Genomic DNA, 18,722 nt, shown 5'->3' on the forward strand with positions numbered 1-18,722 from the left:
GGGCAATCAAATAGAGTTAAATGGTCGATCAGTATGACACAGAAACTGAGGTAATGCATTACTACCTGTTTCATGCTTTATGGAACATATTAGTATTGATTCCTACATGGATAAGTATAATTGGTCACATGTATGTTGTGATTATTTCCTAAACTCGATCTGATTACTATAAAATGTCGGTAACCGGATAGAACTTATATGGCTCGATTAAGAAAGTGGAAAATTAATTAATAATAATAATAAGGTCGATGATTCAATAATGAATAAATTGACTTAAAGATCCGTAAATTTTGATTAATTTCTTTTAAGGTTAAATATCATGAATATTTGGATAATACATTACCTAAAATAGCCCTAAACGGTAAAATTTCGAAATGCTCTTGTACTAAAAAAGGACCAAGACTTTCCCTAGTGGTAAAAGTAACCTCCAGTGAGCAAATGAGCAAATTGCATTGAACTTTAATGGAACTGGAATACTTTCAAGCCTAAGTTACCCAAAGTAATGCCACTGACTAAATTGAATGAAATTGTGATAATACCCTTAAAGTGTAAAATGACCAAAATACCCCTAAAGTGTAAAATGATATAAAGTATTTTCAAGACCTGGAATAACTAATGCCCTCAAGCTCCAAAATGAATCAATTAACCTTGAATACCTATATGACTATATTAGTTGACCAAGTTAAACAGAATGGAAGTATTGTATGTATTCGAATTTACGAAAATGACCGAATTACTCAGGAAACTCTTAAGCGACTAGGATATATTTGAATACTAATTGAATTAAGTATCCTGATGACCTTGAATTAAGTGAATAACTTGGATAAGTCTGGAAACACCGTCGATCTTACATGATGTATTGTCATTATGGGTTATGAACCACGAATTATAGTACATTGATAATTCCTGCTATTGTTGCAATGTGGAAATGAAATAAAGACCATTGTAATATATGTTCTTCTCTTTAAGATATATTCAACGATGATTCTGAAGGTGATATATGTACAAGAATTGTTGGTACTAAAGAGTGAATACCCTGGAAGGGCAGCGAATGGACCGGTCGACATGCATTAGTTATATGAGTTGTTCAGCTTGAGTTATTTCGATAATCAGATAGATCGACACAGATTGTAAATGTCCTGAACCTTCATTTATACCTTATTAACTAAAATCACTCCGGTCATAACTGATTACACAAGTAACTCAGATGCAAAGGATCTTGAATACCCTATTTGATTCAATTGGACTTAAAATCCTAATAATTCAATTCATAATCCTGAATACCTCTGATTGTTGAGTTATTAAATCACTCATGTCATACTTGAAATATTAAGTAACTCTGATACAAAAAGATTATGAATACCTTCCTAATCACCAAGTAGCTCTTGAGAATATATGGATCCTCTAGTATTTTTCACATTTACTACATGACGATTTTATATGTTTTGAAATGAGTTTTAACGAAATTATTGATTTATTGGTTTATGAACCATGACAACATGGTATATATTCTCCGATTTCGGTTTTCACCGAAAAATATGAATTATTCCTGAATTGTGGAATCCTGAAAATTACTGATTTATGAACTATGGTTTCCTGTTTTCACTGGTTAAACTCAAACTGTTTTATTATGATATTATCTAGGTAGACTGGAGGTACAACTCTGATCAAGATGGTAAATTCTTAAAGACCTAATGTGATCCTTGGGTAGTCTCTCAGGCACCAAGGCACTTGATTGGGTTAATCATGGGACTACTTATAGTGTACATGTGGAGATCAGTTATACGGTTTATTTCATTATGACGGTTATGACATATTACTGAATCACGATCCAGATATTACGATTTACAGTTAAAATTGATTTCTATTGGATTTTTATATGGGTAGGATTTTGGAGTATGAAGGTACAGCCCTGATCCAGCTGATAAATCCTTACGGACCTAATGATACTGTAATACCCCAAAAATTTAGATAATTACCAAAATATAAATTTTGAAAGTTTGGTGGTCAAAGTAAAAAATTGGGAAAAGTTTAAGGAATTAAGTGGTAATTTTCCCAAAAAGAATGTTATTTAATAAATGGATTTAGTGAGTGACCAAATCATAAATGTTTAAGGTTTGGTGACCAAAGTATAAACTTTGGAAAAGTTTAAAGACTAAATGGTAATTTTAAAAAAATTCCATTGACTTCAAAAATAAAAGAAAATATATATTATTTTCACTTTTTTTAATGTTGGAAAATAATATAAATCTTTGGATTTTAGGATTTAATTACATGTTTAATTTGGATTGTTTGATTAAAGTGATTGAATTGTAAGTTTTGGAAATTGCAAGGCAAATTGGTAAAGTATGAAACTATTTTGTTCATCTTTGACTATTTGAAAAATGATAATGTTGATGTCTCATGATTTGGAAGATGATAAGGATAAGTATCTAGGTTTTATAGTAATTATAAAGTTTCATTAAGGGTAAATTGGTATTTTCCCAATATAATGAATTAAATATTAATTTAATGGTAGATAAGCATGAAAAATATCTGAAATTTCATGCTAAAGTGTTCATCTTCTCCAGAAAAAGGACGTGAGTAGCTTCCAAGGTAAGAAAATATTTTATTTTCAATTTTTGAGCCAATTCATTTGAAATTGGAGTTATGCCGTGAAATAGGAAAGTGATATACGCGAAAAACACTATCATTTGGCACCAATATTGCTTTCTAATATTGTTGGATTTCAAAGATCATAAATTCTACTGTTTGTGTTCATATAAGGGATCATAAATTGATGATGAATCTTGATGATTAAAAGGTTGTAGATTCATATTCAAGCTTGATTTATGGTTATAACATGTTCAATCTTCCTAGAAATAATTCTATAAAATTCGGTCAAATTATAAGTCGGAGAACTTTGTGTTCTGATGAGAGTTGATTAGGGATTTGATTGTAGAGATGTTAAAAGATTGATTGAAAGTTGATTTCATGCTTGAATCGAATCAAAATCGAGCAAAATTAGGAAAACATAATTATAAAGGATAAAGAATTCGGTTATGATGTATTTGAGTGAAAAAAATTATCGAAAAATTATATAAGGTCTGTAAATTATGTAGGAAGTATTCTAAAAGCCTTAGAAAAATTTAGGGACTATTTTGTAATTTTTGAAAAGTTAGGGGGACTAATTTGGTAGTTTTAAAAAAGTTAGGAATGGTTGTATAATTGTCTAATAGTTGATGTACTCTGCTGGAAATTTCTGTTTTGGGATTGAAATGAGTGTTTAGATGTGAAATATGACTATTTTGGAAGTTTGAAAAGATTGATGATTTAAGTACAACATTAACATAGTTTGGGTAGTTAAATGTAATTATGCCTTTGTATAAGCATTTAAATGGTAATAATTTCAATGCTGGAATTTTTGGTATTAAGAATCTAAGTGATAAACTGGTGAATGACCATGTTGTGTAAATTGGAAAAATTGATGTCAATGTTAAAAGGAATTATTAAGTGTTAAATATTTGGTAGAAAATGAGTTTCAAGTATATTATGGAGTTGTTTTAGGATGTGTTTATGTTAGTACAATACTAACATATGTATCGTTATGAATTTGTGATTTATACAGATCGTGATGGATTTGTGATTGAAACAAATAAAATATAAAAGGGTTTATTATGGATCATAGTGAGACACATGTTTTGGAATTTATAAAGTGTCAAGGTGAGTGTAATACATGCATGGCATTGTACATAGATGTTTTATACATCATCAGGAAGACTTGAGATAAGTCGACCTTGTTTATATCAACATGATATTATGTCATTTTTATAACTTCGATATGATATTGATATGTCATAGTGTGAAATTATAATGCATTGATCATGAATAATGTGATATTTTACCATAAATGTTATTTCGAGTATAAACTGCTCAATGTTAAATATTGATAATATACTTTGCCATGGATGAATCGAATAAAATAGACTATATGCCCAAGTAAGTCATTGAGGGACAGGGTATAGTTGGCATGCCATATAGTATAACAACTGCAGGTTTATAATAGCACTATGGTGTGTAAGGGCACTAAGTGCGGGAAGATGGATACGACCTTATGTATCATGTCTGGATTAGCACTAGAGTGTAAACCTAGTGTAGGTGGTGGGCACGATCTTATGTGTCATATCCGGATTAGCACTATGGCGTAAACTTAGTGCAGGTTTAGCACTACGGTGTAAGTACTTTAATACCCAGGGTCCTCAGCGTTTTATACTAGAGTATTGTTTATTGTCTACGATTTATGGTATAATGGTAAAATAAGCTTACGAGCGTCTGGAATAATGGTAAGTATATTGGTAAAATAATCTTACGAGCTTATGGGATAAATGATAAGTATATTGGTAAAATAAGCTTACGAGCTTATAGGATAAATGATAAGTATATTGATAAGAAATTTTATATTATTTTGATCATGGTAAAATATTGGAAATGCATGATTTTATGATGTTGACATTGAAATTCATGCATGATTTGTATTGCAATGTTTATTATTTTAAATTGCCTCATTAAGTATATACTTAGCGTGTGATGATTTTCATGCGTAGGTAAAAAGCCAAGAATAGAGTAAAGAGTACAAGGCACTCCGAGCATCCAGGAATACACTACAATGTCAATAAGACATCCTATTATGTAATGTTGACTTTGTTAGTGGCATGTAATTATTAATGTCCTAGTTGCTCTGTTAAATTATTTTGCAACTGGTTTGTAATGGTTAAACTAAATTGTTTTACTCTGTTTTAATATGGATAACATAAATCCATATTAATATATGTTTTAAATAGTATGTGATAATTTGATGTGATGTGATATTTTTATAATATCAGTACCATTTTAAGAAAATAAATTTTCAATCACTTTTGAATTGGAAAATGTTTTTAGAAATACAGGTGACATCTATAATCTGTATAGGTATAATCATACGGGTTATGGGTGTTACAAATACCCTTGGGTAGGCCTTTAGGCCTTAAGGCATTCCCTTAGGTTGACTCCCTTTACTGTGTGCTTAGGGTAAGCCCTTACGGTTGTAGTTTTGGGGAACTGCATAATGGTGTTTGGTTGGAGGGTTCTACTATGGTTCTGAAAATATGTTGTAAACAATTACTGTTTTAAAAAGATTTACATCTTTTCACTGGTTTTTGTTGGAACATACTAGACATCCTATTTGATCTTCTGAAAACTTGATACTATGAATGTTTCCTATGAACTGATATATTCATGGCTTCTACTCGATGAACTATCAATGGCCACCCCCAACTTATTCCAAAAACATGTATACGTTTGATTCAATAAGGAAATTTTATTGTTATACATTTATCTGCATGTCATGTAGCATCAACTGGTAGTATTGTATTACTGAGCTTTCCAAAGCTCACTCTGTTACTCACCATTTCAGGTTAAAAGAATCGTACCAGTGCGGCTATCGACTTCAGTAGGGGAATTCCACCTACGTTGCTTGTGGAGCACAGTGCATGTGATTAGGGGGCATGTAGGTTATAATTTGTTTTATATATGAGTCTAAAATTTGTTTTACTTTTGAATATTGTAAATTTTACTTTTTTTATTTAAAAAGGATTTTATGATTTTACATGTTTTAATAAAAAATTTAATTTTTTTGATATTTTCTACGTTGGGTCGCTCTGATGGCTCTAATGTGATATCCCAAATCAGATCGGGCCACCCGCATCGGTGTGAGTGGTTACAACAACAACAACACTCCCTTCTAGTTTAATAATCTCTCTTCATTCATCAAAACAAAAAGAGTACTTGTTTTCTTCATGCTCGCCTTTGTCGGTTTCACTATTTTGTTAGCTTTCACCCCTTTTTCTTCTAACTCTTCTTCTCCTTGGTTCACCAGCATCTTCTCTTCAAGATCCTCATCTCCTTTACAGTCGTTTCTTATAGATCTCAATCATCTTCTCTCTTTAATTATTTCTTTCCCAACTCTTCTTCTTCATCTCAGTAACATCTCATGCTCTTAACTCCACTTCTGATAGCAATACCAGATCTAATACAACCCAGTTACCCAAGCCACTTTCTGGGAAAAAACACCAACAAAACTCAATCTTTCGACAAAAAAAAGTAACTCCCCAGTTCGAAAAACACAACTTTTGGGCCTCCCAACAGTGGTTTAAACCACACCTAGAGTTCAGTTTCGCATGCAAATCAAGCCACCATTTCTCCTCCCCACAATGTGAATCGAAATGCTCCAAGTACGAATAACCATGCTGAAAAGAAGGAGAATTCTGATAAAGCTCATGTTTTGAAGTCTAATCAAAATGCAACTCTCACTGAAAAAGCCATGGAGACAGCTAATCAGATCACAAATTCCTCAACTAAGTCTGAATCTCCCTTCAATGCAACGCAAAAGGGTGTGGGGTCGAACAACATAGCTTCGTTAACGCAGAAACAGAGCAATGGAAGTGATTCAGGGCTATCAGCTAATCAAGGGATTGAAAATTTAAGCGATTCTTTGATGAATTGCGATATGTTTGATGGGAAATGGGTTCATGATGACATGTATCCACTTTATAAACCCGGATCTTGTTCGTTCATTGATGAGCAATTCAGCTGTATTGCCAATGGAAGGCCTGATAAAGATTACCAGAAACTGAAATGGAATCCTAAAGGCTTCACTTTACCAAGGTATTTGAGGATCTAAACCACTGATTGCAATATAAACTGTCGAATTTTGTTTAACCAAATTGAAATTAATTAATATGATTTGGTCATTTGTTTTGTTTAAGATTGAATGGTGGTCATATGTTAGAGTTACTGAGGGGGAAGAGGCTTGTTTTGTTGGGGACTCTTTAAACAAGAACATGTGGGAATATCTAGTTTGCATCCTCAGAAATGCTGCAAAAACACCATAAAATGTTTATGAAGCCCATGGAAGGCATAATTTTTGAGGGGAAGCTTCGTATTCTTTCATATTCAAAGTGTGGTTTTTGGTCGAAATTGCTTATCTTCGATTCAAGTTTTAGGTAATGTACATGAAATTTGATGATTCTTGTTTTGTTTCGGGCTCAATGAATAGGATTATAACTTCACTATAGAGTTTTATGTATCTCCCTTCTTGGTCTGAGAATGGGAAATACCAGATAAAATCGGAGCGAAAAAGGAGACTTTGCGGCTTGATCTTGTTGGAAAATCGTCTGGTCAATACAAATCGGCTGATATCCTAATTTTTAATACAGTTCATTGGTGGACTCATGAGAAAACTTCCAAAGGGTTGGTTGATCGTATTTCGATTGAAATTTATACCATATATGATTGTTTGTAACCCCCAGACCGATGCAGATAGCCTGATCTGATATGGAGTATCACATTGGGGTCACCGGAGCGACCGACCGAAAAAATAGCGGAAAATTTAAAACTTTTCTTAAAACATGTAAACTCATAAAATCATTTATGAGTAAAACATAAAATTTATTAGTATTCGAAGTAAAACAGATTTTCAGACTCGTATATAAAACAAAATACAATTACATGCCCCCTAATCACATGTACCATACTCTGCAACAACGCCGGAAGAGCTCCCATACTAAATTCGATAGATGCATTGGTACAATTCTTTTAACCTGCAATGGTGAGTAATAGAGTAAGCTTCAGAAAGCTCAGTAATACAGAACTACCAGATGATGCTACATGACATGCAGATAAATGGAAAACCATAATTTCCTTATTGAATCAAACATATACCAATTGCGGAATAATTTGGAGTTCCATTAGTAGTTCATCGAGTAGAAGCCATGAATCTCAGTTCATAAGAAACCTTTCATACTATCACGTTTTCATGAGGTCCAAAAAGATGTCTAGTGTGTTCCATCAGTACGATAAAATCATAATAGGTACACTAATCAAATGATAGTTCAGTAAAATACCATAAACCATATTGTAGTGGAGCTTTTTAAACTTGTATTTTAAAACCATCTTATAAAGAGTTAACCTAAGGGAACATCTTAGGGCCTGAGAGCCTACCCAAGAAAGTTCGGGGCCACGGGGCCTACCTAAGAACACATCTTAGGGCCGCGGGGCCTACCTGAAAATGATCTTAGGGCCGCAGAGCCTACCTAAGAGTCACATTAGGTCCATAAAAATTTTCTAGCTTGATCAGAGCTGTACTTTACAAATATGTATCTCCAAGATACATTTTATACCGTGATACAAATCCATAAGCCATCACCATTAAGTTGGTGCATCCATAAAACAGTAACCATAGATTTCAGTGTACCTCATGTTAAAAAAATAAAACAATTCAGTAATAAATAGGGAACACACTAGAGAATCCAAGTATTTTCAGAGGCCAGTGTAGTTATCATTATGGATAAAATGGATCTTATGAAATTGATCGAATTCCAGGAACAAGGTCCTATTGATGAGAATCGATTACTAACCGATCTAGCCAGACATTTAAGGTTGATACTTTAGAATCCCACTATATTTTCGTGTGCATTAGGAAAACGTTCAGGATCCTTTATACATAATAATTCTAAATTCAGATTTACTGCGAGTGATTCCATTACCCAAACAATCAGGGGTATTCAGGAATATACTTTGAATTCATAGGATTTTAGCCCAATTGAACCAAATGAGGTATTCAGAATCTTTTTCTTCTGCGTTACTTGTTTTTTCAAACATGACCGAAGTGATTTTAGATGAAATATAGAATCGAAGATTCAAGTCATTTACAATCTATGACTATTGATCATATTATCAAACAACTCCAGTTACACAACTCCCAAACTGATGCATGTCAACAAGTCAATTTATTATCCTTCTAGTGTATTCACTCTTTAATACCATAATACAGATCCATAGATCATCCCCATAATCATCACTGAATAGATCTTCCAACGGTCTTTATTTCCTTCCCATGTTTCAATGATATCAGGAAATACGGACGTACTTGATTCATGGTTCATAACCCATAAGGATAATTCATCATGTAAGTTCAACAGTGTTTCCAAAGTCATCCACTAACCTAATTAATCCTCAGTCATTGAGTTTACTTAGTTCGTTTAGTAAGCAAGTCTATCTCGGTTACTTTAGAGTTTTCCAGAATAATTCATACGTTTCTGAATTTCAAATACATGTTGTATTTCCTTTCAGTTCAATTTAGTCATATAATAAAGTCATTCTGGTATTCGTGGTTAAATTGTCTCACGAATACCCACTTATTAGTACTGTATGCGCTCTAGCGTTGAGCTGAGCCAAGTACTTTCAGAATTATCATCGATCCAAATTTGAGAAGACAAATAAACATTCAAGTGGTATCTATATCATTCAGGTAATGATATAGCACTAGCGTTGGTTGATCACTTAAGCTGCGTTCCATAACTTTTACTGGTAGCACAACATCCATGATTATTTGGATTTCTTAATTAATCCAAGACATTTACTTATTCTAGGCAATAAGGGTATTTTGGTCATTTTGGTGCTCAACGTTTTTCTATTCATTTCAAAACTTGAGTATATCCATTCATTCCTGAGCTTGGTGACATTCTTGAGTCATTTCCATTTCAGGGGTATTTTGGTCATTTACAGATCCAATGTATTTCCATCATTTCCTTACGTTCGATCTTATTATTTAATTTAATCTTATCACTTACTTCAGTCCTTTCAAACAATTCCGACCAAAGAGCACCTTCAATAACTCATTCTTCAGAATTAAGTAATTTCTAGGTTAAATGTCTTTCCAAGTATTACTAACGAATTTTCAGAAATTTTCCATACAAAGATAGGATCCCAACAATCAAATCAATAATTTATCGATTTAAAAACAAATTATCAGGTTACTCTCTCATTCAGAGTCAACTTAGACTATTTTCAACTCTCAAGGGCATTTTCGTAATTTCGCACATAGATACTTTTAGTATTAACTCTGAACGATAATAAATATAGTTCAGAGATTCTATGCTTAATTGCTTACCCGAACATTCTCGGATCTTAATATGTTTGATTAACAGACTTCTAGTATCTTGCATTAACCCTATTGGGTTAAAAACCGGTTATCCAAATTTTCTAAACAAACTAGCATTTCTTATGCACATCTATAGTTTTATCAGATCAATATATTCTTTCAGAGTTATTAATCAACTTCCGATCAAATCTGCTCCAAAACCGGTCAAACCGGTCTTTTGAACAATCCCCACGCGCAGTGGCGACGCGTGGGGCCCCTTCCGGCTGCCTAAAAATCACGGAAAAATTCTTAAAAATTATTTTGAACGATTCCGAGATACTTACAAAGCTCGGTTCACAATTTTGAACGATTTCAACAAATCGGAAACTTTGACCGCTTCACCTCCTCACGCGTCGCCGTCAACGGAGACCAAGGATGACACCGGCAGACTCGGAACGATGCAAGGAACACGATGGTGCGAGAGGTGTCGTAAACAGATCGTCGTGAATCGACGAAAAACCAATTAAAATCGAGTTATTACCAACGATATTTCCGACTGAAATTAACGACGAACGGTGAGGATTCACGACGAAAGGTTTGAGGGGTTTTGTTCCTCGCTCGACAACAAACACAATGGTGGTTTCGGCTCGTCGATCAGAGGTCGGACGGTGAGTAGATCGGAGTTGAAAGTTGTTGACCAGGAGAGGAATTATGAGTGTATTTCTGCATAAATACACGGGGAAATGGGGTTTATATTAACTCCTAAAGAAAAATGGTAAAATCATGAGTTTAACCACTGAATTTCCTGCACTTCTTAAAACGGTCTGCCAACTTTGAAATTTTTTAATTTAATCCACTGTTTCTTTCAAAATACCAATTAAATCCACAACTTTATAATTTCTTAAATTTAGCCCTTAAATTGGGGTGTTACACTGTTATTCGTAATTTATTGGTTCTTCGTTTGTATTGAAATCTGAAATTTTTCTAGGAAAGATTATTATCAAGAAGGTAGTCATGTTTACAATGAATTGAATGTACTCGAGCCTTTCGGAAAGCTTTGACAACATGGGCTAGATGGGTTGATGCAAGTGTGAATCCTATGAAGACTATGGTCTTCTTCAGGGGCTATTCTGCTTCGCATTTCAGGTAAACCGATATAAATTCAAGATTGTTTTGGATGTGCAATGTTATTTGTTCCTTTGTGCAGTCCAGTTTTGAAATAGAAGGGCTGGGCCAATGCTATTCATTGCGAGTTTTATGTTAGTTTGACTATGAGTCTATAGCAATACTACTTTTAAACGAGTTATCGGTTTGTCCAGGGGCGGACAGTGGAATTCCGGAGGGGCGTGTGACAGTGAAACCAAGCTTATCAAGAACGAGACATATCTAACGCCATATCCGCCAAAAATGTTGGTGTTAGAAGGACTGCTGAGGGGGATGAAAACTCATGTCACCTTCCTAAATATCACCCGGTTGACGGATTTCCGAAAGGATAGCCACCCGTCAATCTACCGGAAACACCCGAAGCAAAAGGTGTGGGAGGATGAAAGAGTAGCACCCCTAAAATACAAGGACTGCAGCCATTGGTGCCTTCCTGGTGTGTCGGATTCATGGAATGAGCTCTTATACGCAGAGCTGCTTGTAAAGGAAAACAAGATGCGACAACATCAAAAAGAGCTAGGTAATCATACAAAGCTTAAATTCTTTCATTTTGGAAATGTGGAAACAAAGAGAAGAAAATAGCTTTTATTTTTTTATTTTTAATTTCAATACGAAGTTTTGAGAGAGAGATAATAGAGTTAAGGTCTATTCTTGGAGAGGTCCATCTTATGCTTTAATAATTTTTTTTTGAATATCCTAAACGAAAATAATAGATAGTATTTGTTAAAAAAATTTAATTTATTTAAAACATATACATTCGATAAATACAATTATTTAAATTCGAGTCTCTTCTATTAAGAAAGATTTAATTTTATCATTTAGGCCACGGGTTTTAAGTTTGTAATAATTGTTGTTGGTTTATAGTAAAGTAATTTTATTGGCCTTAACTTCGCTTTGAGGGTTTTAACTCTCCTAATCATTTAGTTGGTTTAATTTAAAAATAAAATAGATGATTTTGTTGTACCTTTACATGTTCTTTTTCTGAATATAGTAAGAGAAATTCAGGTTGTAAACGACCGACCAATTGAGGCTTTTTATGTTGCAAATACAAAAATGTTCAAAAAATATTTGATTAGGTTGTCCATATTTGTTGTTTTCTAGATAATCACATGGGATGCTTTAACAAACCCTTCCTTGTAATAGACTTTAGAATTTGAGTTTAATATAATTCGAATTTCATGAATATAATTTATTCAATTATTTTTAGAAAAATGTCATTTGATTTACATTTTAGTTGTCCTTTTTTTCATTTTTCAATTAAAAACAAAATAATAATATACATTTTTTTTTATAAATATAGGATGAATATAATGTAGTATATGTTTAAAAACTCTTGACTAGTAACCAACAATCAGTGGGTCTAGTGGGATGAGGTACAATTCCCTTAAGTAATGCTAAGAGTTCGAATTCTGAAGTTTACGAATGGAGCAAATTGGGTTAGGAGGGTTGCCCTCTCCTTTGCAATACATGATCTGGATTAGTCGACCAATAGATCGAATACTTAAACCTGAGATCTTAAAAAATAATAATAATCCTTTAACTATCGAGATTGATTTATTTGATTAAAAAATTATAAGAAAAGAGCCTACCTTGTCTTAATCAAATAGTCATCCACTTTATGAAGCATCGTTTTATTAACAATACTCTTTTCCCTCTCCTATTAGTGTTTAGTGTCGGCAATCAAGCTGTCCTTTTCTTTCAAAGACAAATTTCGTTTCATTGATATCTAATCCATGTGGTCTTATCTCTTATTTTCCTTTTCTTTTATACGTTATATATATTATTTTGCATCTGATAAATATATTGAAAATAAAAGATTTCAAAACTCTGCTTGAACTGATCTGATTAAATAATTTAGATTCGAGCAACATAATTTTTACGAGTTCATGAATTTAAATCTAATTTTTTTTCTTAAAAAAATAAAAAAAATCGATCAATGTGTTACAAATATTTAATTTTGATCTAACAAACTAATCCTAATAGAAATTTGAAATAAAAAGAATTTTTTATATCAATTTATAATAAAATGATCACTGTTAACGATCGTTACTAAAATAACAAAATGTTGGCCATGTAAGACAACATGTTGACCGTCGTTTAACTCTCCTAAATTAATCATCGAAACGGTTCTTACAAAAAACCAAATAAGAAAGAAAAATATCCCACAAAAATAATGTAACTTGATATTTCAATGGATTCTCGTACATTTGGTTTTCTTTTAGACTTTTTTTAACTCTGTATCTTTTTAAATCATGGTTTGTGAAAAACCCAAACATAATTAGTTTAAAAAGAGATGAAAATTCCAGAGTCAAAGAGCTTGCTCTTTTTAAGATTATCATGGATGAACCTAAAAGTGATGAAGTCGCAAAACGGCTAGTACATCACACCACTAAACATTGTAGGAAGCAAAACTCGCATTAACCTGGAGTGTTAAAAACTCGCACGAATGACTTTTTTAGTACTGGTAAGTGATAATAGATAAGATTTTTAGACCTATCACAAAACAAAACAAAACAAAATGTAAAGATGCTGTGAGAACTCAGATTGTGTTAGTATTATGATAATCCATCAATTTCTTATAAAAGTCATCTAAACCATAATCAGTTACCGAATTTTTATCGTATTCGGATCGAGTGTAGAAATTAATTAACTACACATATGAGACCAATATTATCTTATTCATGCATTTACCAATATTCACATGTTCCATGAAGCATAAAGAGGTAGTAAAGTATTACCTCGATTTTCGTGACATACTGATCGACCATAAAAATTCCATTTGAATGCCCTCGATCTTTAATTCAACTTCCAATAATTCCTCTTATACATATCAACATAAATTATATAAAAAACGGAGCTTAATTACGATAAACGGATCGAATCGGGTGATAAATCAGTGAAAAACAGCTTACCGGGTTTGAATTTGGCGAAACGGACTTTGGATTCGGATTCAGGACGTCGAAAGCATAAAATATAACTTTTCGAAAATTTGAAATTTTCAGTAAAAATCAAAGTCAACGGGTTTGACTGCCAATTTTGAGGTCTTTAGGTTCGAATTTTGAAAAACGGACTGCGGAATCGGATTTGGAACGTCGAAAAATGTCAGGATAGGTATACTAAGTCAAAGTCAAAGGTCGTTTAATGCCCGATCAAAGCCCGTCAAAGTTTTGGTCAACAGTGGTCAACGCCGGTCAACAGTCAACGGGTCGGGTCGGGTTGGGTTATAACCAGTCAAATCTGCTCCAAAACCGGTCAAACCGGTCATTTGGACAATCCCCACGCGTAGTGGCGGCGACTGGGGGCGCGTGGGGCCCCTTACGGCTGCCTAAAAATCACGGAAAAATTCTTAAAAATTATTTTGAGCGATTCCGAGATACTTACAAAGCTCGGTTTACAATTTTGAACGATTTCAACAAATCGAAAACTTTGACCGCTTCACCTCCTCACGCGTCGCCGTCGACGGAGACCAAGGATGACACCGGCAGACTCAGAACGATGCAAGGAACACGATGGTGCGGGAGGTGTCGTAAACAGATCATCGGATCGTCGTGAATCGACGAAAAACCAATTGAAATCGAGTTATTACCGACGATACTTCCAACTGAAATTAACGACGAACGGCGACGATTCACGACGAAAGGTTTGAGGGGTTTTGTTCCTCGCTCGACAACGAACACGTTGGTGGTTTCGGCTCGTCGATCAGAGGTCGGACGGCGAGTAAATAGGAGTTGAAAGTTGTTGACCGGGAGAGGAATTATGAGTGTATTTATGCATAAATACACAGGGAAATGGGGTTTATATTAACTCCTAAAGAAAAATGGTAAAATCATGAGTTTAACTACTGAATTTCCTGCACTTCTTAAAACGGTCTGCCAACTTTGAAATTTTTCAATTTAATCCATTGTTTCTTTCAAAATACCAATTAAATCCACCACTTTATAATTTCTTAAATTTAGCTCCTAAATTTGGGTGTTACACTGTTATTCGTAATTTAATTGTTCTTCTTTTGTATTGAAATCTGAAATTTTTCTAGGAAAGATTATTATCAAGAAGGTAGTCATGTTTACAATGAATTGAATGTACTCGAGCCTTTCGGAAAGCTTTGACAACATGGGCTAGATGGGTTGATGCAAGTGTGAATCCTATGAAGACTATGGTCTTCTTCAGGGGCTATTCTGCTTCGCATTTCAGGTAAACCGATATAAATTCAAGATTGTTTTGGATGTGCAATGTTATTTGTTCCTTTGTGCAGTCCAGTTTTGAAATAGAAGGGCTGGGCCAATGCTATTCATTGCGAGTTTTATGTTAGTTTGACTATGAGTCTATAGCAATACTACTTTTAAACGAGTTATCGGTTTGTCCAGGGGCGGACAGTGGAATTCCGGAGGGGCGTGTGACAGTGAAACCAAGCTTATCAAGAACGAGACATATCTAACGCCATATCCGCCAAAAATGTTGGTGTTAGAAGGAGTGCTGAGGGGGATGAAAACTCATGTCACCTTCCTAAATATCACCCGGTTGAAGGATTTCCGAAAGGATGGCCACCCGTCAATCTACCGGAAACACCCGAAGCAAAAGGTGTGGGAGGATGAAAGAGTAGCACCCCTAAAATACAAGGACTGCAGTCATTGGTGCCTTCCTGGTGTGTCGGATTCATGGAATGAGCTCTTATACGCAGAGCTGCTTGTAAAGGAAAACAAGATGCGACAACATCAAAAAGAGCTAGGTAATCATACAAAGCTTAAATTCTTTCATTTTGGAAATGTGGAAACAAAGAGAAGAAAATAGCTTTTATTTTTTTATTTTTAATTTCAATACGAAGTTTTGAGAGAGAGATAATAGAGTTAAGGTCTATTCTTGGAGAGGTCCATCTTATGCTTTAATATTTTTTTTTGAATATCCTAAACGAAAATAATAGATAGTATTTGTTAAAAAAATTTAATTTATTTAAAACATATACATTCGATAAATACAATTGTTTAAATTCGAGTCTCTTCTACTAAGAAAGATTTAATTTTATCATTTAGGCCACGGGTTTTAAGTTTGTAATAATTGTTGTTGGTTTATAGTAAAGTAATTTTATTGGCCTTAACTTCGCTTTGAGGGTTTTAACTCTCCTAATCATTTAGTTGGTTTAATTTAAAAATAAAATAGATGATTTTGTTGTACCTTTACATGTTCTTTTTCTGAATATAGTAAGAGAATTGTAAACGACCGACCAATTGAGGCTTTTTATGTTGCAAATACAAAAATGTTCAAAAAATATTTGATTAGGTTGTCCATATTTGTTGTTTTCTAGATAATCACATGGGATGCTTTAACAAACCCTTGTAATAGACTTTAGAATTTGAGTTTAATATAATTCGAATTTCATGAATATAATTTATTCAATTATTTTTAGAAAAATGTCATTTGATTTACATTTTAGTTGTCCTTTTTTTTCATTTTTCAATTAAAAACAAAATAATAATATACATTTTTTTATAAATATAGGATGAATATAAAGTAGTATATGTTTAAAAACTCTTGACTAGTAACCAACAATCAGTGGGTCTAGTGGGATGAGGTACAATTCCCTTAAGTAATGCCAAGAGTTCGAATCATGGAGTTTACGAATGGAGCAAATTGGGTTAGGAGGGTTGCCCTCTCCTTTGCAGTACATGATCTGGATTAGTCGACCAATAGATCGAATACTTAAACCTGAGATCTTAAAAAATAATAATAATCCTTTAACTATCGAGATTGATTTATTTGTACAAATAAAATATTTTAATTTATTTTATAACATTAAAAAATTATAAGAAAAGAGCCTACCTTGTCTTAATCAAATCGTCATCCACTTTATGAAGCATCGTTTTATTAACAATACTCTTTTCCCTCTCCTATTAGTGTTTAGTGTCGGCAATCAAGCTGTCCTTTTCTTTCAAAGACAAATTTCATTTCATTGATATCTAATCCATGTGGTCTTATCTCTTATTTTCCTTTTCTTTTATACGTTATATATATTATTTTGCATCTGATAAATACATTGAAAATAAAAGATTTCAAAACTCTGCTTGAACTGATCTGATTAAATAATTTAGATTCGAGCAACATAATTTTTACGAGTTCATGAATTTAAATCTAATTTTTTTTCTTAAAAAAATAAAAAAAAATCGATCAATGTGTTACAAATATTTAATTTTGATCTAACAAACTAATCCTAATAGAAATTTTAAATAAAAAGAATTTTTTATATCAATTTATAACAAAATGATCACTTACTGTTAACGATCGTTACTGAAATAACAAAATGTTGGCCATGTAAGACAACATGTTGACCGTCGTTTAACTCTCCTAAATTAATCATCGAAACGGTTCTTACAAAAAACCAAATAAGAAAGAAAAATATCCCACAAAAATAATGTAACTTGATATTTCAATGGATTCTCGTACATTTGGTTTTCTTTTAGACTTTTTTTAACTCTGTATCTTTTTAAATCATGGTTTGTGAAAAACCCAAACATAATTAGTTTAAAAAGAGATGAAAATTCCAGAGTCAAAGAGCTTGCTCTTTTTAAGATTATCATGGATGAACCTAAAAGTGATGAAGTCGCAAAACGGCTAGTACATCACACCACTAAACATTGTAGGAAGCAAAACTCGCATTAACCTGGAGTGTTAAAAACTCGCACGAATGACCTTTTTAGTACTGGTAAGTGATAATAGATAAGATTTTTAGACCTATCACAAAACAAAACAAAACAAAATGTAAAGATGCTGTGAGAATTCAGATTATGTTAGTATTCAAAATTTTCTGAAAATTTGAAATGTATTGAGAATGAAAGTGAAGTTCAAAAGAATACTACCGTGTATATAAAGAACCATAATTATTTGGATGGCATTTCTTAAAATATAAAAAATAAGATGATTTTTATCATTGGGTTAGTGAAAGTCATATCGACAAAAGATCACATGTTTTTCATGACCCTGTTCTTCATGACCAATCTAAGCATGTGGAATTGGATGTTCATTTTGTGAGTGAAAAGGTGGCTGATGGATCACTTTGTGTATACTATGTTCCAGAGAATCAAGTGGCTGACTGTCTCGCAAAGCCTTTAACTAGAACGTTTTTCTCCACGTGTTGTCAAAGGCTTGATACACGTGCAGGAGATGAAGATGGGAAGAGATGAAAGAATGTTAGAGTATAGGTGGTAAGGGAGTTGTTATGCTAAAGTAATCATTCTATTGAGTTATTTTGTTGATGCAATCATATTGAGTTGATTAGATTTGGCGTTCACGTGAATGCAGTGATGTTGGTGGCTTATATAAGTCAATAGTCTTTGTATCTAAGTTACAATGAATAAAATGCAAATACTTCTTTTGAATTCTTTCATTCGCTAAGATTAACATAAATTAATATAACCTCATTAATCAAATTCATATAATAAAATAAATATTTTTACAAATTTTATAAAAATAACTATTTTACTCATTTTCATTTTACGTATAACCAACTCCATGTTCATTTTAAAGGTAAAGGCCCAAGTACAGTTGGGTACAAGTGGTATTCTTAGGCTTTAGAGGATTATTATATAAACCCAACAGCATAGCCCAAATGTTAGGCTATCTTGCATTGGATACA

The 18,722-nt window shown here is 33.1% G+C and overlaps 1 protein-coding gene and 1 pseudogene across 1 annotated transcript; both read left to right on the top strand.

Moving 5' to 3' along the window:
- Positions 1–5,852: 5,852 nt before the first annotated feature.
- On the top strand, positions 5,853–11,732 carry LOC120177772 (annotated as a pseudogene).
- Positions 11,733–15,170: 3,438 nt separating this feature from the next.
- Positions 15,171–15,916, top strand: LOC120177788 (protein trichome birefringence-like; the record flags this gene model as incomplete). Its single annotated transcript, XM_039183805.1, has 2 exons — positions 15,171–15,289; positions 15,463–15,916. Coding segments are annotated over 2 exons (543 nt in total), but the record flags the coding sequence as incomplete, so codon positions are not given.
- Positions 15,917–18,722: the final 2,806 nt, after the last annotated feature.

This window comes from Hibiscus syriacus, unplaced genomic scaffold (assembly GCF_006381635.1).
Source record: "Hibiscus syriacus cultivar Baekdansim isolate YM2019G1 unplaced genomic scaffold, ASM638163v2 tig00112319_pilon, whole genome shotgun sequence".
Taxonomy (NCBI): domain Eukaryota; kingdom Viridiplantae; phylum Streptophyta; class Magnoliopsida; order Malvales; family Malvaceae; genus Hibiscus; species Hibiscus syriacus.